This window comes from Centroberyx affinis, unplaced genomic scaffold (genome assembly GCF_046629955.1).
Source record: "Centroberyx affinis isolate AG114_WGS23_722 - 3 ecotype Tasmania unplaced genomic scaffold, CSIRO-AGI_Caff_v1 ptg000963l_1, whole genome shotgun sequence".
NCBI classification, from domain to species: Eukaryota; Metazoa; Chordata; class Actinopteri; order Beryciformes; family Berycidae; genus Centroberyx; species Centroberyx affinis.
This window is the reverse complement of record NW_027279535.1, coordinates 9,546-34,639: the sequence shown is the minus strand read 5'-3', so window position 1 is coordinate 34,639 and position 25,094 is coordinate 9,546. Positions and strand designations below refer to the sequence as shown.

The window sequence follows — 25,094 nt, the reverse complement described above, 5'->3', positions numbered from 1 at the left end:
CCGACTTACTCTGCTTTTTCTATTCTTCGCGGCCGTTCTTCTTTTCTGCAAAACACTCTAATTTGGGTTCTCTATCATGCGCATCGAACCGGACCGTTGTTCAGATTCAGATTTAAAATCAGATGGCTTTCTTTTCATGGCCTCTGGGTGTAAGGCGGCATCCAGAAGACGACGAGACATAAAAAAAAAGCATCTGAAAACATGACTTAAAATATCCTCGACAAAGAGAGAGAATAAGGAAGGGGAAGGGGCATGAAGTCTGGTTCCAAGTCAGTCAGTGGTTGCTGCTGTTGATGCTTGTTGCTGTGGACTTGCCTACAGCCATGTTGCTGGCGGAGCAGGTAGGCTGGACGTTCCACAGCGTCTGCATGAAGGAGGCGTCCACCTGGATGTTGCCGTTGGAGATGGAGAGGTGCTGCAAGAGAGGAGCGGCAGGTTACTCGGGGCTTTACACAGAGGGATGGGGATGCTCAGTACAGCTGGACTGTGTGTGTGTGTGTGTGTGTGTGTGAGAGAGAGAGAGAAAGTGAGACACACACAAACATCGAGCTTCAGCAATACCGCATGGAAGAGGGAATAAAGAAACAGCGTGGGGATTTGAAAAGAGATTAAAACAGTTTTGTGTCGTTCTCCGCGGTGCTGCCGGCCCGCCGCTGTACGGCTGCGGGCTACACTATGCAGCCATGTCCAGCGAATACAATAATGCCTTCCAGCAGAAAACACTTGGAGGGGCTCCCATGTTCCCTACAAGCAGAGGTGGTGGAGAGACAGCGGAGGCTCGGAACGATCCTAGCCTCCAACTATATCGGAGCAGCAGGAGGTGGGAAAAGCCTGCAAATGTGGTACATGCTGTTCCCTGTCTCTGAATCTCAATAAAACGGCGCACTTTTAGATCACTGTTGAACCAAATGTAAACGTCTATTTTGTAGCCTGTCATGATGTTAGCTATCGGCTCGAACACAGACTGTAAACAGACTGTAAAATAGTAGAGAGACTGATTACAATGGTAACAGGTGAGCAGTGGAGGGTAATTTACTCACCTTTATATTTACAGAATAGAGTTTATAGTATAGTATACATCATATTAAATAGTATCAAGCCTATCTAAGAAAGATGGGGACTTCTAAGGGAAGATTCCCCGACTTCCCTTAGAAGTCATGATGATCACCGACTTACTGCAACTTTTTATTTACCATTACACTGGATGTACTCTGCACATAGCCAGATGGGAAGTGTATATCTAGAGATTTTTTCCTTTTTTCCTCAGGGCCCCAATGTCTCACCCCTGATATCATTTGTTCTCCAGCATTAGGCCTCTCTCATACGATTTCATTGCTTTAAAGGTCCCATATTCTCCACTTTCACTCTCAATCCATTTTTACACGTTCATTTTCCAGCATCTATCTGAGCCTTAACAAGAACAGGCTGTTTCTGTCACCGTGTCTTTAAGACTCATTAATATTAACGACCCCTCTGTTCCGATTGGCTAACTGTTTCAAGAGTGAAACGTGAGACACCGCGGCCCGGCAGCTACAGGTAGGGAAAACTCTCCGGTAAAAAACAATGACAAACGCTCAACCGCTTTGAAAAAAACACTTTGTTAGTCTATTATTTCTTACAAAAATGATAATGAGCGAACCTTTGTGACGCCACAAAGTTACGGAAGTCCAAAAGGCTCGTTTTTCTAATATGGATTGTGCGGATTTAGTTGGCGACCGTGCGTTTTGATACTTTCACCATGTTTACATAGACCATCCAACTCCTTTATAATCACATCGGCAAGGGGAATCCTGTTTTACACCATATGGGACCTTTAAATTCTACCATGACTCATGCCTTCCTTGCTGATGTTTGTAGCACCTCGAGGTGAAGCCGCCAACTTGGACCAGTCGGCGAGCCCACAGAGCGCGGGGAAAACTGCTGACAGAGAATCCAATCCATCTGGACGAGACAACAAAGCAACAAAACGCCTCCTACCTCCCTAAAAAAAAAAAAACAGACTGTGTCATAGACCACCATGATTGTTCACGGTAATGGAGCGCTGATTGCGTGCGTCTGAATTTCTGCCACGTCCCGTTCTTCAATAGAGGGGGTTTCTGTCGGGCCGAATCAGGTGAAGATTTCCCATCGGAGGAGATGAAAGTCTGGCGGCGCACCAGCTTTGCTTTAATTGCAGATTTCCCTCCCTAAAGGGCCGGGGCAGACGCCAGAAGCCAGCGCTGCTCTCTATTCTCTGTTCTATGCTCGGCACGTCTCTCTGTCCCTCCCTTTTGCCATGTCTTTCTCTCTCTGCCTCTCTATTGCAATCTCTCTCCTCTCTCTCTCTCTCTCTCTACCCAGTAAGTTAATTAAGGTCGGCGGTATACTTCTGCATAAGGGAGAGCAAATTAACTGTAAGCTCATCAGCCAGATAGATGCCCTCCATAAAAATAATCACGAAAAAAAAAAAAAAAAAACAGAGCAGGAGGGCTTTACCGGTAATCAGATTTCCATTACAGATAGCAGTTTCAAGTTCTCCCTTTTCTTCTGAATTGCCTTGTCAGTCTAAAGTTGGCTGGAGCGAGACCTGCATCCAAGGGCTATGAAAGTTTTCGAAGTGGCGTTCGAGACAGACAGCGAACCGAAGTGGATAACTCCGCTCAGAGGGGATCAGTGGGGCGCATAATCTCTGCAAAACACCCATCCCTCTTTGCATTTGGCCTTTTCTACCATCCCGCCCCCTCCCCCCCCCCCCCCCCGCCGAGGTCCCGACGCAGACGATTCGGCTCTGACACGCGAACGCTTGGCAGAGGAATAAATAAGCCCCCCAAAAAAAGAGAACAGCGGAGCAAATTTGAACAAAGTGAGATCTGACAAGAGAGCCAGACATAGAGAAATGAGAAACGATACGGGGTGCGATCCGCGACGAAAACAACAAGACTGGATCTGATGCTCCCAGACTGCCTGAAAAAAAAAAACGGGCTGCACCAAAAGTACGAGAAAACTACCCAAATATTCATGAGAAACGCTCTTTATCCGGAGGTGAGAGAGACTGAGTGGAGGCCTGCTGATGGAATGAGACTCGTCTGTTTCCGCAGCAATCAACCTGTCACCTTTTGACAACCGCAGCATTACTCCGGCGTCTGATGGCAAGTCTGATTCCCCGCTGTGTCTCCGATGATGTCGCAGCGAAGGGAGGGACATAGAGGATAGGAACGCGAGTATGTGATTGGCCACTGATGGAGGATGTAAGCTGTAGGCAATCATACAGGTGAGTGTGCGCTTTGGGAGATTCTCTGCCAAAACAATCTGATAGTGTGCCAGCATCCCACTACTTTTTTCAAGAAGAGCCGCCTTGATAGATGTACTTTGCTTATTGGCATCTAAATCAGAATGCGTCAAATGACTTGAGGTGTTTTCAGCAAGCCGTTCACCAGGAACTTTGGAATAGCAAGCCACAGATGAAACAACTATAAATAAACCTGGCGGTACGTGTGTCTGACCTTGTAACGATTGAACATAAAGTTAAATACGATATTGTACATAAACGTCATTTAGCAAGTGCGACAGTATTTATTTGAAGCTGAATAACATTAGCATAATCTCACAAATCATAAAACTTTCCAGCCAAAGGAGTGTCTTAATTTCTTTGCGCTGGACCTGCACGGTCTGTTTGTTAATGGACACTAACCCGGCTGGCATAAAATTTTAGGAAGCGTCAGGTTACGTTTGGGAACAAAATGACTCGTTTGGCAGGCCTTTTACTTTCTAATTTTCGCCTCAATCAGTTTGATAGTGAGTGGGGTTATCGGACCATTGGACACGACTTACCAGGTATCTCTCCGTGGACACGCTGACTAGGATCAGGTCGTCTCCGATGCGTACTTTCTCTCCCTCGGACCTCTGCTTGGACGCAGGGTGGATGGTCCACCAGCAGGCCTCTCCTACACACACACACACACACAAAAGCCATTGATTAACCATGATTGCATTTGAGCAGGTCTATAGCCTGGTGCCATTTTAACTAGTCCTAACTCCATGTTGACAAACTGTCCGTCTCTATTCTGAGTGGCACAAAGCATAAAAATAGCCACGGTCTGTGGAAGTCAGTCTTGAAGCAGCAGTGGAAGCACTACTTCTATTTGATACAAATCTTTTTCTAGTTCAAATGTCACCCGCTATACAGTAGCACTGCCGGATGCAGCACACATGCAGTTATTCCTCCCGAGGCTATTGATTCCGTCGGGTCAGGCTGACCTGAGACGGCTATTCAGGAGGACTGAGTCCAATTAGAAGCAGTAAAAAACTCCGGGAGGGCCTGGTTCGTCATACTGTACCTATTGAATCCTCTTGGAGTCCGACATCAAAAGACAGCTTGTCCGTAAGAGACCTTGATGTCTTCAAACAGGTCAGGTACTGGTAAGAGCGAAATATGAATCATCGTTATGTCAGACAAGTTTCTGTGCTTTTACTTTTAGCTTACACTAGAATCTAAATGGATGGACAACCCTTATATTCATTCAAAGCAATATTCTCCATCTACACTGCCTCAAATGTTGCCTGTTCATAACAACCTAACCCTCTAAATCACTTTGTATTACCATATGCCAAATATAAAATATATGATTTGGTACTTTCAAGGTAATTTCAGCATGTGTCACCCATGATATGAAATTATATACTGTTATATACAAATGAGGTACTGTTGATACTCACCATACCGCTGAAGGAGTGGCGCAGGAGGATGGCGTGACCGTAGAGCAGGGTCCGGTGTCCGCCCCCCTGTCCCGCCTGCCAGGAAGTAAACGGGAAACGCAAATCATATGTAGGTAAGACTGTATTGGGATTTATCTCAATCCTCTGAGTTTTGTCTTTTTCTGGCCCCATTTTGGCCCCGTGTGGAGAGACTGTACAGGATTTTATTTTCTCAATAATCTAATAAAGCATTTTCCACTTCTGACCCTTATCCCAAGTGCAACCGGACAACAGACAAACAGGGATGGAAACAAACAAAATTCCACACCGTCAAACAAACCAACAAACGCAAACAGGTACCACACCCGTCAAGACAGCTTTCCCATTCCGCTGACGAACAAGAATAATTTCGATGTAGTACCACGGCTGAGGAAATGTGGAGAAAAAGTGGAGCAAAAAAACAAGAGAGGGGGTCAAGATTTTCCCCCTGCAGTGAGGTGAAAAAAGATTCTTACTTACCTTTTTTATCAACCTCTAGAGGCATGGGGAAAAAAGACAAGATACCATGAGCAGTGAAATCTAAATCGAGGTCTTTCTATTCAGTAATAGCACAAACTTGATGGATTTCTTCAAATCAACAAGGAGTAAGACTGCATACATGGTATTGGATAAACACTACAGGACAGGGTAAGCCTATGGAGCAGTGTTGGTGTTAGTTTGGCAAGTGTTAAAACTCAAAAAACTGCCATATATACGTTCTAATATCCAATCTGTGGAGACGTTATTGACAATTTAAGGTTGTGTCATCATATGAATTGCAGTATACAATTTGAATTGAAAGTGAAATGAAAGACAATTTACCCCAACACTCCTATACACCAGATACTGTGGGCCTAGTGCTTATTCATTCAGTCATTGTTTCATTGTCTCTACCCGCTTAATCCTCCTGTGTCACAGAGGAACTGGAGCCTATCCCACAATACACTGGGTGAAAATGCATCACAGGGCTAACACTGATAGGCAGACACTCCTAGTCAAAACCTATGGGTAATTTAGAGTGTCCAATCCACCTGCAAACAACCTCCAATCTCCAGACAGGACCGGGAACAAACCCAGGTCTTTCTCGCTGTGAGGCGACACTGCAGTGTTTATCCAACAAGCAATACCATGGGGGCTATCTTCTTTCTTGTCCAGTTGTCAGCGTTAATTTGTGCGTTTCAAATCTGTGGTCGCGTTTAAGCTGACCTAAAGGGAACTCCCGACTCTCCCCTGAATATGACCCCGAGCTAATCTGCCCCCCCCTCGCTACCAATTCTCTCCCAGCTGGCTTGTGGAAGACAGACGCAAATGGAAACGGAGGTTCGATCAAAAGGAAAAAATGGGAAGAGTATCCCGCAACAGCTGGGAGTGGTGGAGGGTGGGGAGAAAGAAAGAGGGAGAGGAAAAGAGAAGAGGAGGGGGGGCGCTGTATTTCAGGCTTGCTGTCGTGCTGACACATCATTGCCAGGAACTGTGACCTTTGGTTTGGTGGTAGCGCCCCTCCCACTGTAAAATTACTGTATCCTAGAGCACAGCTTGGTACTGGGAGTGTGTGTGTGATTGTGTGTTAGAGAGAGAGAGAGAGAGAAAGAGAAAGAGAGAATTACAGAGAATTTGAGTTTGTGTGCATGTGTTTGCATGTATGCGTGTGTGTTAGGGGAGGAGGTGGGGCGGAAGTTGTGTCTTCAAGAAATACTCCAAGAGATTGTTCTGTCAATCAACCGACCTGTTAAGTGATGAGAACATAGACACCAAATCATCCATGTGTCCCTAGTAGATCATTGGCTCTGGTGCTCCATACTAACACTTGGCTGATAGTAGGCGACTAGCATTGTCTCTGTGAGAGGACTGGCCTTTATAGTAATAAAAAGTTAGTGTTAGTGTTTTTATAATATGGCTTGTAGATTCATACGTTCTAAAAATGAAATATATCTGGTTTATTTTTGGAACCACCCTCACTTCCTATGGAAACAAGACACTCCAAGACTTTAAGGAATAGAAACATTCTGACAGGGAAAGTACTTGCTAGTAGTTCCAAACAGTATATAGTTTCTGTATTATATATTCATGTAAATTTTACTAATCTCCTACAAACACTGCCAAGACTTTAGCTTTAGAGCTGCTACTAGTTCTTATTTTTTCACTTATGAGATAATGCTAGTCACCTACTAACATAGTGTATGCTAAAGTGTTAGCATGGAGCCTACTGTCACTCAACATAGTGTATGCTAAAGTGTTAGCATGGAGCCTACTGTCACTCAACATGGTGTATGCTAAAGTGTTAGCATGGAGCCTACTGTCACTCAACATGGTGTATTTTTAAGTGTTAGCCTGGAGCCTACTGTCACTCAACATGGTGTATGCTAAAGTGTTAGCATGGAGCCTACTGTCACTCAACATGGTGTATGCTAAAGTGTTAACATGGAGCCTACTGTCACTCAACATGGTGTATGCTAAAGTGTTAGCATGGAGCACCAGAGCCAATGATCTACTGAAGACACATGGATGATTTATGTTCTCATCACTTAACAGGCAAGTTGACCAAAGGGACAATCTCCCAAAAACATGGTATATTCCTTTAACAGTCTCTTGCCAGCTTGGCTTTACGAGAATGAAGCAGCACCTGCATTCTCCGTGCCAGAGCCTGACAAAGCTAGCCAAACCGTGACTAAGTTCACTTCATATCAATACCTAAGCTAATCTTATACAGAACAGCATGGGAAATAGCCCAGTAATCAATTTTTCAAGGCCGGGGAGGAGAGCGGGAGGTCCACGCCAGACTCATTAGCTAAGTACCATCTGATATATGGATTCTCATGTGCATATTGCCCACCCCACGTCCTTCAAATCATCCCGATAATGAGACAGAGATCATGCTCCGTTTGCTTTACATTTGCTTTGTAACTCCATCAAAATGTGATGTGTAATTGGTAACATGTGTAATATGGGAGAGTTGGGGAGAAAAAAAAAACATAACACCACTCCAGCCATCTCCCTCGAAAAATGGAAACCACAGGGGGGAAAGTAAAAAACAGATGAAAGTGGAGTGTGTTGTCAGTCTATTGAGCTGCAAGTGCTGTATGAGGAGCCACAGCAGTTTTGCTCAACACAGTGGCTTGCGTGAACGCTCTGAAATCAAGACTGATTCCAGGACATTTCCTCGTGTTGATACCCTTGAAATTCATTGATGTTAGAGATCAAACCAAGAGAGAACAGAGCAACACACACCAACAACAACAAAGTGAGTTTTTCAACCAACGTGTGGGTTTTCAGATCCTTTCATTCAACGAGAGAAATTATGAGAGCTCATTACTTCCCTTGGAAAGCAAACTATTACATGAAATAAATAAATAAATAAAACTTTTACAGAGATTTGTGAATTTCTTTTTTGTCAGCCCTACAATATTTTGTTAGCTATGTACTAAGGCTTGCATTTTATTGCATTAATAGCAAAAAGGATGACTAAATGGCTTAAGCAAACGAGAAAGCGGACACTTTCACTCAAAATGTTTGCACACTTGCACACAAAGTTGTCTTGAAAGAGGCCAGGCAAAACATCTGAGTCATGTGCACAAGGTGACAGCACCAAAGGATGTCTATTTCAAGATTGCCATAAATTAGAGTTCAGAGGCAAAGTTCGGCGTCAGCCTGTGACAAGCTGAGCGATTGTCTGCAGACTGGCGGAGAGACAGAGAACGCTCTCAGCAACGGTTAGGTGAATGCTTAATTTACTCTTCAGCGGGAGGCAGGCAGCTGTGACTTTATGGACGCCATATTCAAGTAAATCCACACTAAAAAGGAACTAAATGTGCCCTTTTACTTCCATTTGCTCAATCTCTCCCTACAACCTATGTAAGCTGTAAATGAGACTCTTATGACAGTCAAGAAATAGGCAACACTTTGAAGTGAAAGTGACGAAAGTTGAAACCTTTCGTTGGGTCAGTAGAGCTGTCATGCACACCGACAAAATGATGGATGAATGAATTGATGGACCTACCCATTGCTCAAGGTCAGCACTCTAGTAACACACAAATACAAATGAAAAGAGTGTTATTTGGATGTATGGCAGTCAATTACAGAGTCTGAGAGCAAGCATTGAGAGAAATGGGCCTTTGTTGTGGAAAGGAGGGGCGGTGGGGATGATTTATTAGCCTAGCTACCAGAGTGTTTGTATTCTAGCCAACATCATGTTGTCTTGCCAAATGAGGCCAGCCAACAATGTTGCACTGTTGAGCACAATACAAATCTGCTACCCAGGCTAATAACAATACCAGGGCTGAGTCTCCAATGGAGAGGATCTAAGGTGTACACTTCTGAAATAAGACAATTGAAGAGCTGTCTGTGTCAGAACTCTATATTGTGCGTGGAGGTACAGTGGCAGCCAGAGTAGCAGCCTCCCGACGCTGCTATATCCTGCATTAGTACTGTGGGATTCATTTTGCAGGTGTAGCATTATAAGAGTGGGGATTCTACAATAGCTACATCTGTACCGCACAATGATTCATGCCACTATAGCTTGTCATCTCTGTTCCTAGGATACCAGTGGTCCACGGTTTAGGAGCCCTGATGGCAAAAGCATCATCAACTTTTAGTCTTGGGTCTAGAGGCGAGACAGAGAGTCTTCATCACATCAATAAAGGAAGTCAACACAGACCACGTGGATCCAGTAGGGCCAGTGATGAACGAAACCACCGCCACAAACAAGCAACTTGGGTCTAGGCTACTAGGCTGTATGCAGTGGTTCATTTGTTCAAATTTAACAAGGGGGCCGTTGGGGAGCTTAAGCACTGTTTTCTCTTCATTTTTCCCCAAGACATATTAGGAGGATGCATTTCATATTTCATGTAAACAAGGGCGGTGCCATCCGACTCTCGTCAAACCGCACTCTGGGTCTACGGCTGAGAGCGTCGGACTGGTTGATGAGATTAAATGACACATGAGGTGATTGCGTTAGAGTGTGCAGCAGCATGAGCGGACATGGGACACCTGACAGGGGTTTACAGACCACACCGCAGCCCGCGGAGGTGCTTCGCCCCCCCCCCCCCCCGCCGCCCGATGACACCCTCGCGGCGCTCCGGAGCGTCAGCCTGATCAAAGATTACTTACCTGCTCTAATAAACATGCCGACCGAGCCGGAGCGGAGCCGGGAGGCAAGGGGAGGAGAGATGCCGTCCGCTGTTAACGTGTAAATCAAGTGAGTGGAGGGCGAGGGGGGGCGGGGGGGGGGGTCTGTGGATGCGGATGTGGATGTGTGTGGAGGTGGAAAGCACTCACAGATCATTTCCCTCCTCTCCGTGACGCCCGGCGGCCTTTCATTATTGGAGCTTTCTGATCTCTTTTTTTTTTTGCAAAACAGGAACGTGTTACAGAGAATGAAAAGAGACAGCTTCTATTCTGGATTCAATTACAATTCTCGGTGTTGTAGTAGCTCAGAGTATTGCCAACTGTGGCCTGACGACTTGATCTAAAGCCCGAGGTGACTTATTGATCTAACTCAATCTCTGATACACATCACATATTCACTTATCAAACTCACTACTTAAAGAGGCCCTATTATCCTCTATTTATACACATATATAATTAAAGATGTTGAATGAAGACGTTGTTAAAACTTGATTATATTTTAGTGGTTACATTTTAAGTTATTGCATTTTCAAAAATCCATCCTTTTTTCCAGGCAGTTTCAGACGAACTCCAGTGAACACACCACAACTAGACTCGATCCTGATTGGCTCCCCTCACTAAAGAATCACTGAAATCCTTCCAGTAAGGCCAGTTTGCAGCATTTGAACTGGAAAGCCTCTACTCAGCAGGTTTACCTCAACTGAATTAGAGGTTGTCGGCCAATCAGGGTCCAGTATTTTAACTTAATCTTCAAGTTCATTCAATAAATACCCTTTTAGCTAAAGAAGAACTGATTCTTATCTGAGGCCATAGTAGATGTGAAAACAAAATCATGGAAACTGAGTAATATAGAATCTTTAACTGTAACTCCTACTGTACAAAACTGTTTCACCCTCAACTAAGGTAGAAATATGACAAGGGCATTTTGTAGCAGAGCGCTCCTTGAAGACCGCAGAGTTGTTTATGTATGCGTGTGTGTATGCAAGTGTGTGTGTGTGTGTGTGTGTGTGTCTGGTGGACAATACTCACCCCCTCGCTGTTCTGCCCAGTGTTAGCCAGCATCTCCTGCAGGGCCCGCACTGACAGGGACTGCTCCAAGACAAAGTTACAAATGCACAGGTCTGGAGGAACATACTGCAGGGCGGAGGGAAGGAAGGGAAGGAGGGAGGGGGGGAGGAGAAGAGGACGAAGGGACGGAGGGGAAGAAACATCAGTTGCAGAGGCAATGACAAGCTGCTTTAAGCAAAGACACACTCCTCTCTGGGGTATGAAAAACAATGTGCCCAGAGCAGAGTTTATTCCACTTGCAATACCTTGACTGTGTTTTTTGCCCCCTGTGACCTCCTGGTTGTTTGAGTGTCTTGAGTGTTTTATAAATGAGACATTTTTCAACATCCTAGGACGCTTTATGCTGCTAGTTGAAGCTGGAAATGTTTAAGACACAAGCAGCATCCCAGCAAACAACGTGCAGGAGGTGGTAAAAAAAACAAAAATCATATTAAAACAGCTTTGGAATCCGTATTGAACTGATATCAGAAAAATATTTGGTGCTATATTTACACAGGATTTCAATGATGATGCAGGCTGCCATTTCAGTCATTTCTGCATTGGGATCTGTTATCATGTTACTCTCAATGAGTATTTTGCTGATAGTGACGCTACACATACACATGCTGATTTATTCTTTTCTATTCTGAATACCTTCAGGCGGAGAGTCAAAGAAGTGAAACTGAAAAGGCTTAATAACCAGAAATAATACGGTGCTGTGGAATCATACTGATTAACTTCAAGGACTGACACACACACACACACACACACACACACACGCATGTAACATTTTATCTATACAGTCACATATTCACAAAGTCTTGTAAAAACAGTGATTAACGCGGTCGCGAAATTAATTGCAGGCACCGATCTGAGACAAGAGACCGACTGAAATCATTAAACTGCTCAGTGAGGAATGGCGGCCATAAATAATTGCGATGACTTGGAACTTCTTTGCCATGTCGGTGTTTTGCTGATGGCTGGCTTGGGATGAAGGGGGGGGGGGGGGTAATTTTGAGCATCTGTCCAAAGGTGTGGAGCGCTGCGGTTTGCAATGACCGACAATTTGGTTTGGCTATGGGGCTTATTCCTCGAGCCAAAGAGCTGCGCAGTGTGGCTTCTCTGCTATAACTGGCCTCAGATCTGTCTTCCGCTTTCCGCAAACTTCTCCTTATTCATCCCTCTATCTTTGCCCTTAAACTTTCAGCGCAACCCATCCTGGAGCCGTATGCAGAATAAAGGCGACCGAACTTCACCCCAATGCAAGATACTGCAGACTGAAAAAAATACATAGTGTACTTGAAAGTAGGACCTGTTCTGCTTTAAATTCACCTGCTCGTCAAAGCATTAAAAATGAATTTACCTCTTGATGTGCTAGATGGCACTGTTGATAAACATTATGCGTCAGCTGCTGACATGACTTATAAATAACAACACATAAGCAACCAAATTATGAGAGCTGCAACTTCCATTTAGCATTCCAAACCCTTCGTGTCCCTGACCTCACACCTTGAAATCTGTGATGTGTTTGTTCTGTCTTTTTTTAATCTCTATTTATGTCCGTTGTGATGCTGGAAAGCACTTTGCGACAAAGCTGCTGTTGTTGACTTTCACAGTTAACGCCTCGTCCTTACATTTGGCTCGAGTGCGCACTGCCGCCGCAGCACAAGTGGCCCATTTCCCTTCATCTGCACTATTATGCATCTCCACTTAACGGAGGCGGAGGACGGGGGGGGGGGGGGGGGGGGGGAGTGATTTAAGGCGCCGGGTGCCCACCCTGACTCGGTAACACGGCCGACCGACCCCTGACCTCTGCGGAGTGAGAAATGGGAGCGGATGGGGGGGGGGGGGGGGGGCGCTGCTGGGTGATAATGAGGATGACACTCTGTAACTCAACACAAACACGCACGGGATCCTCCGACACCACTGTACGTGTGTGTGTGTGTGTGTGTGTGCGTGCGTGTGTGTGTCCACTACTCGGAGGTAAGAATAACGAGATGTCTTTATCACCATCCAGATATTCATCACTCAATTTCATTTATTTCATCACTTTATTTCTATTCTATTTCCGCTACAGAATGAACTTACGCCAGGATAAGAAGTTCCCACATAAGAAAACTCCAAGCCCAAGTAAATAACACACTCCCAACCCTGAAAACTAGTTATCTATTCTAAAAATTGAGATGAGGGTCAGCCAAATATTTCAGTTTTCCTGCAAGAGGCCACAATGTGACAGGACCCAGTGTGACCTTATGCAGCGATAACTCGCAACCTGCTGTACAACTTACACCTCTCATGAATTATTCACCTCCAATTTCCCGATTATCATACTTCTTCTGAGGCCGGCCAAAAAAAATACTGTACATTCTCCCCTGTCTGCGAATAGGAGAGATTTTCTTGGTGGTCACACTGACCTTTAAAATGCCTCCTTTATTTAACACACTGCAGGGAGCTGGAGGCGCTACGGTAACATAGTAGGTAGAAATGCTTAAGAATTCTTCAAAAAGTTCAAACTAAACTTCAAAATTAAACTTCAGAAATGCCACTTGCAACTGAACATATCTTATGAAAGCTATTCCAAAACAAGAGATCCAAGAAATTAAGAAATGTCTAACATGACCTTCATCTAAATTCAGTATCTACAGAAATATTAGCGCTCAGTTTCTTCCAATTGTATTGTAAAGCCCAATAACTCCCTCACATTCTCTATCTTTTTAAATGTTAATTACAACTACGCCACATTAATACACGAGGCACTCAAGCTGCCTAATGTCCCACCATAATCACAACGATATATTAAAAATAACCAGTTATGCTAATGAGGTTATTAATGAAGCTGCATTAATTACCAAATAATTAAATGTCAACACACCCGTTTTAACATAACACATGGGTGGCATTATTATGAACTCTATATTTTAACGTGTTAAAGAGTTATAGTAGTTTCAAGAAAGTTTTTCCTCATTAATATGCAAATTTATGCAGCAAGCTGCTCCAAAATCTAATTATCTACTCTATAGGGGGAACCTGTGGTGTGAGTATGATGCCATCATAATGACATAATATCCCACATACCATGTACCATGGTGATGGGACAGAAACACCACTCTATTTCCTCCATCTTAGCCCATTTGTTTTATTGGATCCAATGACTCTCTACCAGGGGAGGCAGGGAGCCAGGCTCATCCGGAGCCCGGGGAACGAGGCGTCAACACCTGAGATCAGCCAGCAGATGACGGTCGCTCCCCTTGGTGCCAAAACCACAGCCGTCATCCCCCCCGACGTTCAGCCGCAATTTACACCCGAGGAGGGCTGAGGCGCTGTCGTCAGGAGCGAGGCGTTTACGGCGGGCCACCTAGAGCTCCGCAGGTGTCCTCTAAGCGAGGAGGGGAATGGCGAATATCCTCAGAGATTTCACTTTCAGTCTTATCGTTCATTGGCCCAGTTCAATCAGGCTTTGCTTGATATGCGCGGCTCATAATAGGCTCCCTAGCAGCTGGCACATGCTGTCAGAGAGTATTGAGGCTGTGAAAAAGCTGATGTTCGGTCTGACACGTAAAGCGTAAGTGCGTGAAGCTGAAGAATAAAACGGTAACAACAGCAGCCATATGGACGCTGCATCTATCTCACCTGCATCTGCAGTGCTGACGTCATCGACCTAGAGGCTGAGCAGCAAAGCTACTCTCCCATCAGAAATGTCTTGGAATAAAGATCAATTATGTTGCTATTAACACTCATCACGTTTTAAGTACATCCAGTATGTGCTCCAAGGACAATGAATCCTGTTTTGTTTCAACATGTCTTTTTTTAAGAGTGTACATCGTCTCAGAAAGCTGAGCAATAGACAGAAAACAGCTACTAACAGACAACTGACAGCATTCAGCCAGGATGAGATATGTATTCATATGCATTATTTATGTGAAAATGTTATTACTTTAACTATAACTTTGACTACTCATCATCTGAGGAAAAATTCACAATTCCCAACCCTGTGTGACATGAATTATGGCTGATATTTGCACTTTCACAATATCTTCTGAGGTCCTTTTCCCCAAATTAGTTATTGCACCGTGGACCTGGCAAGAATCTGCACTTTCCAATTCATCCCTATTACGTGAGAGGAAGGTAGGGAAAAGGAGAGGGGAAAGGGACAGATGGCTTCTAGCAAAATAAATCACGAGTGCCTCTTTGATTCGCCCGCCTTTAAACAGATTTACACTCTAATCACCGGCGAGGAGAGCGAGAGAAAGTTGGGCCGCGGTCTGAAGCGAGTTCGTTTTGACGCGACGTGACTATTTATCGGCGCGGGAGAATTCATTTGGCCGAATGAGGATGGATCCTGATTTAATTGTGCGAGGATCCAATTACTGGGCAGTGTAATGGATTTTAAGAGAGGAGACACGAACATGACAGGGGGAAACAAGAGATAGCGGGCTAAGCATATAGCTGGTAACAGAGCTCCGACTTTTTGCGTTATCACCCTTCATCATAATCAACGTTGTCTTCCAGATTACAGACAGCTATTTACTGTTCAGCTCAGATTAAACAATGCAAACAATGAGACAATGCGTCCTGTTTTCACAATATCACTTGTCGCAATATGCATAACTGGGCAAAATGTGATGCAGCTGAGTTAATTACTCACTAGGAATGTCTCATCCTGTAAATCCTCATTCTGCCAGCTTATTGTTGAAGAGATAAACCTTCTATTCGTAATCATAATAATAATGAGCTTTCCTATCTCAACCTGCTGGCTGTCCCCCCCCCCCCCGACACGAAAAGAGACAAACGGGTTAAGAGGGTCGGCCAAATAATTGCAGTGTGTAAAAATCAATACATTTTCTCATATGGCTTGAATGGCTAAGGTCAAAATTGAAGCATCTCCAGAAGCAATCAGCTCTCTGGATGTACTGTGCCGTCCTCACCTTAGCCTCAGATGTGGGTTCCAGGTAACACAGGCGGTTTCCCAGTCCCTCGGCGGACAGGCAGAACTTGCGGTTCTCCTTCAGGATGGTGGCCACGCTCTGGAGCACCACCTCGTCATCCTGCCAGGCGAGAGAGAGAGAGAGGGGGGGGGGGGTTAGAGCCAAAAGATGTCGGACAATCTGACCCCATCGAAAATAAACAAGACCCGCGGATCTTTTGATCTGCATTGGCTCTCGTTTCCTCGCTTCCGAGCTTCCCTCGCTTTGGAAGAGATTGATGAGGCAAAACACGCAGCGGTTCAGGGTTTTTCATAAGGCGATTGGGGTAGGAAGGGGCTTTTACTTGTTCTCGCTATTGCTGCAGCTTGTGGAATTATAGGGACATTGCTTGCATGTGATGTTGAGAGAAAATGTTTCATTTCCCAGAGACTTGCATTAACAAATTGCTGTTGTCATTTGAAAAGCTTGTAACTCCAATTATGGTGATTTTCATAATGAGCTCACTTGAAGGATTACATGGTTCTCTATGGGTTGAGAAAATTCTACAACCCCTTGGTTTTGTGGAACCCTTTCAAAACCCCACTGGAAAACCTCAATCCGAAAACAAGGCTGTTTTACAAAAAACGTTGACATTTGGGTATCTCAGAAACTTTTTGAAAACCTTAAAATTTGGGGTTGATTAGTGTTAAACAGAATACACTTTTCACAAAATCACAAAGCTTTAAGGAAATCAGATAAAAAGTGCAGAGGGTTAGGGTTACAGACTGAAGAAATTCCCTTCAAAGTATGTTCAAAAATCTGAAATATATGATAATAGCTGAGGTCCGTTGGCAGTTTTACTAGACATCTAAATTGCAAAGAGACATCTGCCATAATCGTACATACTAGTATGTCTTGGAGGGTAAGGGCTTTTTTTATCTTGAGGAGAGCATGCATTTTTAATGCAATCAAAGAATACAGCCGCACACCCAGGCTGGGTCAAAATCCATAGAGGCTTTACCATCGAAAGGAAACACCGTTTTCAGATTTGAACTGCAGTGGCAAAAAAGGAAAAAATAAACGAAATTAAAACCCACAATTGGCAGAATCAATAGCAGTGAGGGTAAACCAGCTTTGAGTCATATCGTTTGTAACTTTATTACATCATTGTCCATTTATGGGCAGTCTTTTGGTATCGCTGTGGGAGAGAGGAAGATCCCCATTGAACTGCGGTCAACACAACCAACAAATGGACATCTCTCACTGTCAGGGTAGAGGGTGTAGTGCCCTCGCTGGCACTACCCACACACATATTGATTTGTGTGCGTGTGTGTGTGTGCGTGCGTGTGTGTGTGTGTGCGCGTCTCCTGCCAGCTCTCGTCCCACACTAATCTGAGCTGATGGTTGCCATGGTTCTGGCTCCCACCTCCTTCACAGCAGTATTAATTCAGTAGATATAGATACAGGCTGCACGGCACCCACAGACAGAGGAGGAGAGATAACAAGCGCTGACAATATGTGAAACTATGGCAGACTGGACCAGAAATACAACATGATGCTATACTAGATGTTGCTATATGGTCGTGCACTTATGCGTCTTACTACTTACAGGGGAATACTGCTGAATTTCAATTTTGAAATATATTGTTCTGCATAGGGAAACACTCATTACTATCTCCCATAAACAAAAACAAGGGAGAAAATGGTGTTCCTAATTTGTGATTTCACACTAGTGTACAGTTCCATAGAAAATTAATTGCAAAAGATGGAGAAGGTGACTTTGACAGTATCCAGGACGATTTTCTGGGGATTAGGGTAGATTTCTGGTTTTAAACACATAGTGCTACCATTATCTGAAGCCCACTTGGATGTGTCCTAATAGTCGGTGTCCCATTCACAGTCAGTGGAGCAGCTCTGTTATGTATGCGTCGGTGTGGCGTCACATGCTAGAGCCTGCGTTTTTTTCTGGTGTCTACATGTGGGAGTTGCTCATGATCAATGGCACTGATTGGCTCGTCTTCTCCCACAAGAATAACATACTGTAAGTGAATTTGTAAATTGAGCAGCGTTTCCCTTAAAGTTGCTCTCGTTAAATCCTGCACTAAGAAACAATTTCGGCTCGGAGTAACCAATGCCCGTGACACCGCTGCAAGGTACAACACTTGACCCCTGCAATGTACATGCAAGGGAATATCATGAGCCTGGAGTTGTTGCTGGTATTAGGTGGCAATTACATACTGACCTCACAGCCTGAAACAGCTGTAATAATAATCTGCACACTCCAGTTCCAAACTATTTCTGCTTCATCAGAGTAATGATCCATATCATTCCACAACAGTATAGCATAGAGAGTAAAGCTTGACTCAAATTGATTCAAACACAAATTATAGTTTAAGGGGCATTAAGTAATCTATGAAGGAACTGCAACAACATTGACAGGTGAGGCACAGCTTACAGTGGCCTCTAACTGCCACCAGCAATAAAGTCACAGAGCGAGCTTGCTAATTAGAGCGGAGATCCAACAGACACGTCAAGTGAAGAGGGAATATATCGCCATACAAAATACTGTGACAATAATACTGCTTTGTCATTTGCTTTCGGCTTGAGAACAAGGCTTTTAAGCCTTGCAAATGTCTTGTGATGCCGGTCGCTTGCTTGTAGCGCCGAGCACCGTCCTCCATCATTGAGCAGCTGAAAATAGGAGGTGGGGGGGGGGGGGTCGTTCCAATGCAGAGTACAGACTGGAAATTGAAAGCCAGAAATCTCAGCACCTGGCGAAGTAATTGTGTAGTCATTGGTATTGATCAACAACGCTATCAAACCCCCTGCAGATGTGTTATGGTCATTTTGTGCTATGGGGCAATAAAAACCTCACTTAAAGCAGCTTTAATAGATAAAGAGAAGCGCAGTCAGCTATAGTGTTTGGGGTCCTATGCCACTATCTCAGCACGTCAGAGTCAGATGTCACGGCGAACTAAATGAGAGGCCAAGTTGGCAGGACGGTCCGAGCCAGCAGCTTCTTAATTAACACACAGCCCGGCTTTGAGCTTCAGACAGACGATTACGGAGGGCAGAAAGCATCGACGTCGGCTCCGAATCGCCGCCGTTGGCTTTCCTGCTATAGCTCCCTGACGGAGGAATACACAGCTTGTTGTTCCAGGCTAAGGATAGGGAAACTCAATATGGCCACGGGCTGACCGAACACTTGTCACCTCTTTAAAATTGAGTAAATACGCCTCTTTCTTTTCAGCTGTTTGGAATTCTGGTGGCCTGATAAAACCAACTGGCCCTGGCAGCACCACTGGCTTGGTGTGTGTGTGCGTGTGTGTGTGTGTGTGTGCTGTGTGCGCCTGCGTGAATCTGTGCATGTGTGTGTGTTAAGGTTCGACTGATATGGGTTTGTGAAGGCTGATACCGATGCTGATGTTTTTGAATTGAAGCTATTTTTTGCCATTGATTTCCAATATCTTTAAATTTGACCATTTTCATGCCAAAAAAAATCCATAAAATTACAAATGTTCTGCATTTCCCCCAGAATTTTTTCTTGTCACAGTGGAAAAGCCTCTAAAACAGCATTTAGGCCATGGAACAATAAAACCATTGAAATCCAGGATATTATACATATACATCAATTCAGGTTAAGAGCTTCCCATAGACAACCACTGTAGTATTGATCGGTCTGATGTGTATTATTCCTACACTCTTATCTGTCTGTTTTCTTAGCTGCATTGGAGCGTGTGTGTGTTTGTGTAAACGTATAAAATGGAGTAAAAATTCCCCTGAACAAAAACTATCAGCTCCAATCCTCTTTCAATGGGATTTTTTATCATCCAGTCACACCAGGACACACTGACAGGTCCGCACACACAAAAATTGGATTTTGCTCACATTGATATCGGAGCTTCAAAACCAGAAGCGGCCTGGGTCGCATTGGGATCAGAATGCTGTGTAGTCTGGACGCCCTCCAGCCACCAGTGTGTGTATCTGAGCGATGCGTGGAGACGGAGAGGAAGAGCGGAATAGATAATAATGCCAGCACGGAGCTAAATAAATACAGCCACAGGAGACACACTTGGGGGCATTTTCAGGTCGAGCAAAGGGACGCTCCGCGGCGTCATCTCATAAAATCCGATCTCTATGATCAGATCTCAAAATTCGCGCTGAAATGGCCAAGTGTCACCACAAGCCAGAGACCCGTTCTTAATAGGGCTAATTTCTCTCTCTCTCTCTCTCCCTCTCTCCCTCTCCCCCCCCCCCCCCAAACTTGATCCCAAGCCAGGGAATCTGGTGAATCTGCGGCAAAGTGATCCTCGCAGCAGCAGCGCGGCCATCTGCTAGACAGCTAAGGAGCAGCATCACAGTCTATGTATAGGGTCCTGGCCTGGAGCGGGAGGAGGTGGGTGGGTGGAGGGGGGGTGGCTGCTTTACTCAACTGCCAAGTGTAGAGCAGCAACTTGACCCTGCCCCACCCGTCTCCCCCCCCCACCTACCCACCCAACCCCACCCGGCGTCCCACCGGGCCCCCCCACCCTAACGCCACCCGCTCTGGCGAACAACAGACCGTCTCACGCTCAGGTCCGGGTCTTTCCCTTGAGCGACCGCTGGGATCTCTGGAGACCCCTCTGCGCTGCCCACCCTCTCGCTCTCTTTTTCCCCTCTTTTCGGCCGGCGAGCAGCAGGCCCCGTCCGCGCCTTTAACGGACGGCGGCAGGTGCGCGCGTGTGGCCCGATGCATCCACCGGCCCGAAACCCGAGAGCTCCCGATGCCCCGGCGTGCCAAATAAACTCCCACAACTCACCCGGCCGCTGCCACCAATGTGAACTTGAGAAAAGGTGAATCTGCTCAATCCCTCAGCGCTGCTATTTTGACACGCATGCTTTGCACATGCTCAGTCGGGATCAACAGGCAGACTTTGGGAAGGAAAAAGGAAAAACAAAAAGGGAACCCAGAGGATTCCAGCGGGTTTGTCTGCTTGTTCAAACTGTCTCGGTGCGTAGTCTGTCTAAATAGCTGATTGCTCGGGAGTCGTATTTCTCATAAATGTCAGGCAGGGTGATAAGTGCAGGTTGAGCTACGTGTTTTTAGTAAAGCTTAACTAAGAACATGGAGTGCAAAGAGGATACAGTGTAGATGTGTGAGAACCACAATCTGATAAGGGCTGATGTTGGTGCCTATTCAAAGCAGAGCTCCTCAAACTGACATTCACTGCCTAAAGTGTTTGTCAGTGGTGGGTCTCCATTTCACAAGAATACTAGTGTTTTAATGAGCCTGGGTCGCAGGATGAGAGACGAAAACTACAATAACCCCAGCTCTAAAGAATCCAAAACACAACATGGCCCGTTTGTCAGCAACACAGGACAAAAGCAAGTTAGCAAACTGCAGCCAAAAGGCTTCGGGCATCGCATTCATGAGTTATCTGTCCTACCATGAGAGCTTGATATAAATAATAAAGTTATCAATCGCAATGTTCCAACTCAAGGAAGAAAGGGAGTGTGAAAAATAAACAGATTAAAGGCAGAGGAGAGAGTGACAAACTGCAATAACATTGAAAAACTGAGAGAATTCTAAGTACGACAGGATGAAAACAAGACGTAAACAAGAGGCAGAGACAGAGAGAGAAGTGAGAAGGTCCTAATGTTAGACTGAAGCAAAGAGAAAAAGGAAAGGGGGTAAGGAGTGGAGGAAGCTAATATTATGAAGCCTAGCACTCTTGCTACTAACTGAAAAACCATACTAAGATAGCTAGGTTAGCTAGTTAGCCTAGCTGACCTTCCAAGTTCAAACTAGCCATACTAGCCTATAGCTATCTAGGTAAGCTAGTTAGGTAGCTGCTGACCTTCCAACATCACGCATACCACGGCCATGAATAAATAAAAACATAACTCAATGCTATTTATATTTTCTATTTAGCCTAAATTTTGACCAGAGTTCCTTCTTTGCCATTCAAGTTTGCCAGTTGGCTAACTTGCGCTCCAAATACCTGAAGTTACCTTTTATAACTAAAACTCCAAACTGCGGCTTTTTATGTTCATTAATAAACATTAATGAACTACTTTCCCTAACACAAACAGGCTATAACAGGCAACACCAAAGAGACAGACAGACAAGCAGAGATAAACAGAGACAGAGAGAGAGAGAGAGAGAGAGAGAGAGAGAGAGAGAGAGGGAAAGAGAGACCATGTTCTTTCATATCAAAGTCTAACAACTTTTAAATTAGCCCATAGCGCACCAGAGTGCTAAAACAACAGTTCATCATCCAGCCAGCCCTGTGCTGAGCAGCAGCAGCAGGACCAGTCTGCCATGTTTTGAGTCATTTCCTACAGAGCCGGTCTGGTTCCGCCAGTGACAGTTTAATGAGATGTTTGCGTACTTGAGGTTTACATTCACCTCTCACCACCAAGCAGCCATCCAGCCCCAGAGCACAAACTAGATGGAGTCAACATGAGAGCTGAGTGCTGCCACAGTGGAAACTGTCAGATACAGATTATTCTGCACAAATGATTAATTTAGTATATCATTTTCATGCCACTCATACACCATATTACAGATGATGTCATTAAGAATTTGTTTTTCCCGTATGCATATGAGACACATTACACATTACACCCTTGAATAATACTCGGCAAAATTCCCCACACATTGCCTACAAATGTTGCCTGCGGGTCTTGACCTTTACTTTTAAAACATGATTAATTTGTTGTTGCTTGTAGAAAAATTAAGCATGCAAATTAAGCACGCTTTATGCCAATATGGCCTCCATGTTGATTCTCGTCCATCATTATTGCCACAAAACTGCTTCAAATATAAATACCTTGACCTCCAAAAATCATAGCATCACAAAAATAGTTCTATTCGTTCTGTCAGTGATCATAGCTGCCACACCGCCTCAGAGAATCCTTGAGAGGATACTTTGAAAGAGATCTTTATAAAAATAGTCTTCCATACACAATTCACAAAAACTAGAAATAGGTCTGACCCCAGGAGCAGCGCATAGAGATTTGTTATTAAAAATGCATTTAACGTTATGCTATTACTGTCACTCATCTTGTGCTTGCTTGGGTGTGTGTGTGTGTGTGTGTGTGTGTCTGTGTGTATGTGTAGGCATCTCAAATTCTTCTGAGACATCTTGGGGCGAAGTGAATAATGCACCACACACCTGAGCTATAGAGTAAAAAAAAAAAAAAAGAATGAAATAAAATTCCACAGTCAAGCGAGTTTTGCCCCGTAATACATTGCCATGGATCACAGACTCCAAGAGTTATGCGGTGTCTCCATAACAAATTGGATTTCCTTGGCTTAGTTTGCATGCATATTGCTTCGGAGCAACTCCAAATAAAGGGGGGGGCCGCCGTGCATGCAGGGGCCGAACCGCCAGAGAGACGGGAGGAAGGCCTGAGAGCCTCTCCGATGTCCGTCATCCAAGGAGAGAGAGCGGAGGGAGGTCAGAGCTTCTCTGTGTGGATGTGTGTCGGGGTGTGAGGGGGTGGAGGAGGGCGTGTGTGTGTGTGGCTGATAGAAAGAGTAGCAGAGATTGACGGAGACAGAAAGAGAAGTGCAGAGATCAGGTGAAGACCAACTTAAGCCCTCTTTTCTTCCTCTAAGCTCTCGGCTCCTGAGCCAGGCCAGTACTGGTTTTGCTCTCCATGCCGGTGCTGTGTCTGTCCAAATGGATGCAAACGGAGGATAACTCGGCCTCTCGTGCCACAGGAGGCTCAGTAGGCCGCATTCACAGTTATTGGGACAATTCAAGCGCTTTTGCTTCGTGGAATTTTTTTTCCCCCCTCAAGGCGGTTTGTGCTGAGATTGAACAGCGATGGGTCGAGAGGGGACGCGACACAAGATAGATTCAGCGAGCATTTAAGCGTTTCGCGATGGATCAATAGCGGTCTGTGACAAGGTAAACCTCCCTACGAGGGATGGAAATGGTTTCCAGATCCATCATGCTACGAGATGTCATCCCTACACCGGAGCCGCCGCGGTCGGATGCACACGGCAAAACACAAAATGCTGTTTCTGGGAGGTTGGAGGGCTTACAGCGAAACAGAATGCCAGCAAATTATCAGCAAATTGACAAATCGCATTATGTTTTCCTTAAGTGAAACACCCTCGCATCTATTTGCCTTGTCGGAATGAATTTAGATGTGATCGGCGCTTACTTGTAGCCACAGAAAACATGCTAACTGGGCTTCAGGAAGAGAAGCATTATGGGTTTTAGAGCTGAGAGCGAACTGCACGGGCGCCGGCATTAAATGAAAATGAACTCGGTAACCTTGGGGGCAAACAAAACTCCAAGAGGCTCGCCGTCTGCACCTTTTCCAGCCCTCTGTTGATTAATGAAGGTAATTATTTAGGTTGAGAGTCCTCTCACACCGCTGCTCCCGCTGGGACTCTGCCGCTGACTCCGCCCGGCCTTCCAAAGGCAGCACACACCGCACAGTCTGTTTTCTAATAAAACCCTAGAACTGAAACATCAATACTTATGATGCAACTTCAACTCTGTTCGGATTATTTACTGGTTGCGAAATGAAACTTGATGCATGGAACGGCGTGAACAGATAATGTTGAGTACACTTAGAGGCAATAATTAAAATGAGTTATTGATTATGAGAGGGTGAGTATATCATGCTTGTACGCTCGTATAATTAAGTCAGTCAATTAAAATTCTTTGGATTTATGAGACGGTGAAAGCTTCGGACCAAAGTCACGATATGGAGTTTTGTTCCAAAATGAAACATCCAGTACTTTAAAAAAGCGGCGCAAAATTATTCATAACACAAGGTGACACCGAATAATAGCACTTTTTGAAGGACAGTCGGTACCTTAGGTCCTCAGGTAGCAGAATGATGACAGTTTTACAGACTGGATTCTCTATATTTTACAGATACTGGACTTGAGATAATGGATACACAGCATTTTGGGGATTAACTCTTTATACAAAACGCCTGCAGGGGAAAACAAGCCATAGAACAGCCTCTCCTCAGGCTCAACTCTGGCTGAGATGACAAACAGCCGCGTCCCTCCACCTTCATAATTCATGGCTATTTCATAAGCTTGTCAACGCTGGTTTAAGGTTGCAGACATAATGCAAAGGTATGACAGCTCTCTGGCAAACAAAAGGCAGCGGGGGGCAGCGGGGGGCACCGAATGGCGTTGACATTTTCTCCCCTGTGGCAGGAGCGGCCAGAGGTAAATAACAACTTCACCTCTGGCCTTAGCGATATAATGATCACATCTTAATGTCAGTGTGGGTAAACAAGTCCATTTTCAAGTTTGTCTTTTAGTCCTAGAATTCTGCAGAAGACATT

General features: G+C 44.9%; 1 protein-coding gene across 1 annotated transcript in view; it reads right to left on the bottom strand.

Moving 5' to 3' along the window:
• LOC139646218 (ryanodine receptor 3-like) overlaps positions 1-15,929 on the bottom strand; it is a gene marked incomplete at its 5' end in the record, with an annotated part of 105,574 nt that extends 89,645 nt beyond the window's left edge. The window contains 8 exons of the mRNA XM_071522163.1: positions 316-415; positions 3,811-3,923; positions 4,317-4,395; positions 4,696-4,770; positions 5,194-5,208; positions 8,711-8,731; positions 10,867-10,971; positions 15,810-15,929. Of these exons, the coding sequence (XP_071378264.1) occupies positions 316-415; positions 3,811-3,923; positions 4,317-4,395; positions 4,696-4,770; positions 5,194-5,208; positions 8,711-8,731; positions 10,867-10,971; positions 15,810-15,929 (628 nt within the window). The remainder of the gene's footprint in view (positions 1-315; positions 416-3,810; positions 3,924-4,316; positions 4,396-4,695; positions 4,771-5,193; positions 5,209-8,710; positions 8,732-10,866; positions 10,972-15,809) is intronic.
• Positions 15,930-25,094: the final 9,165 nt, after the last annotated feature.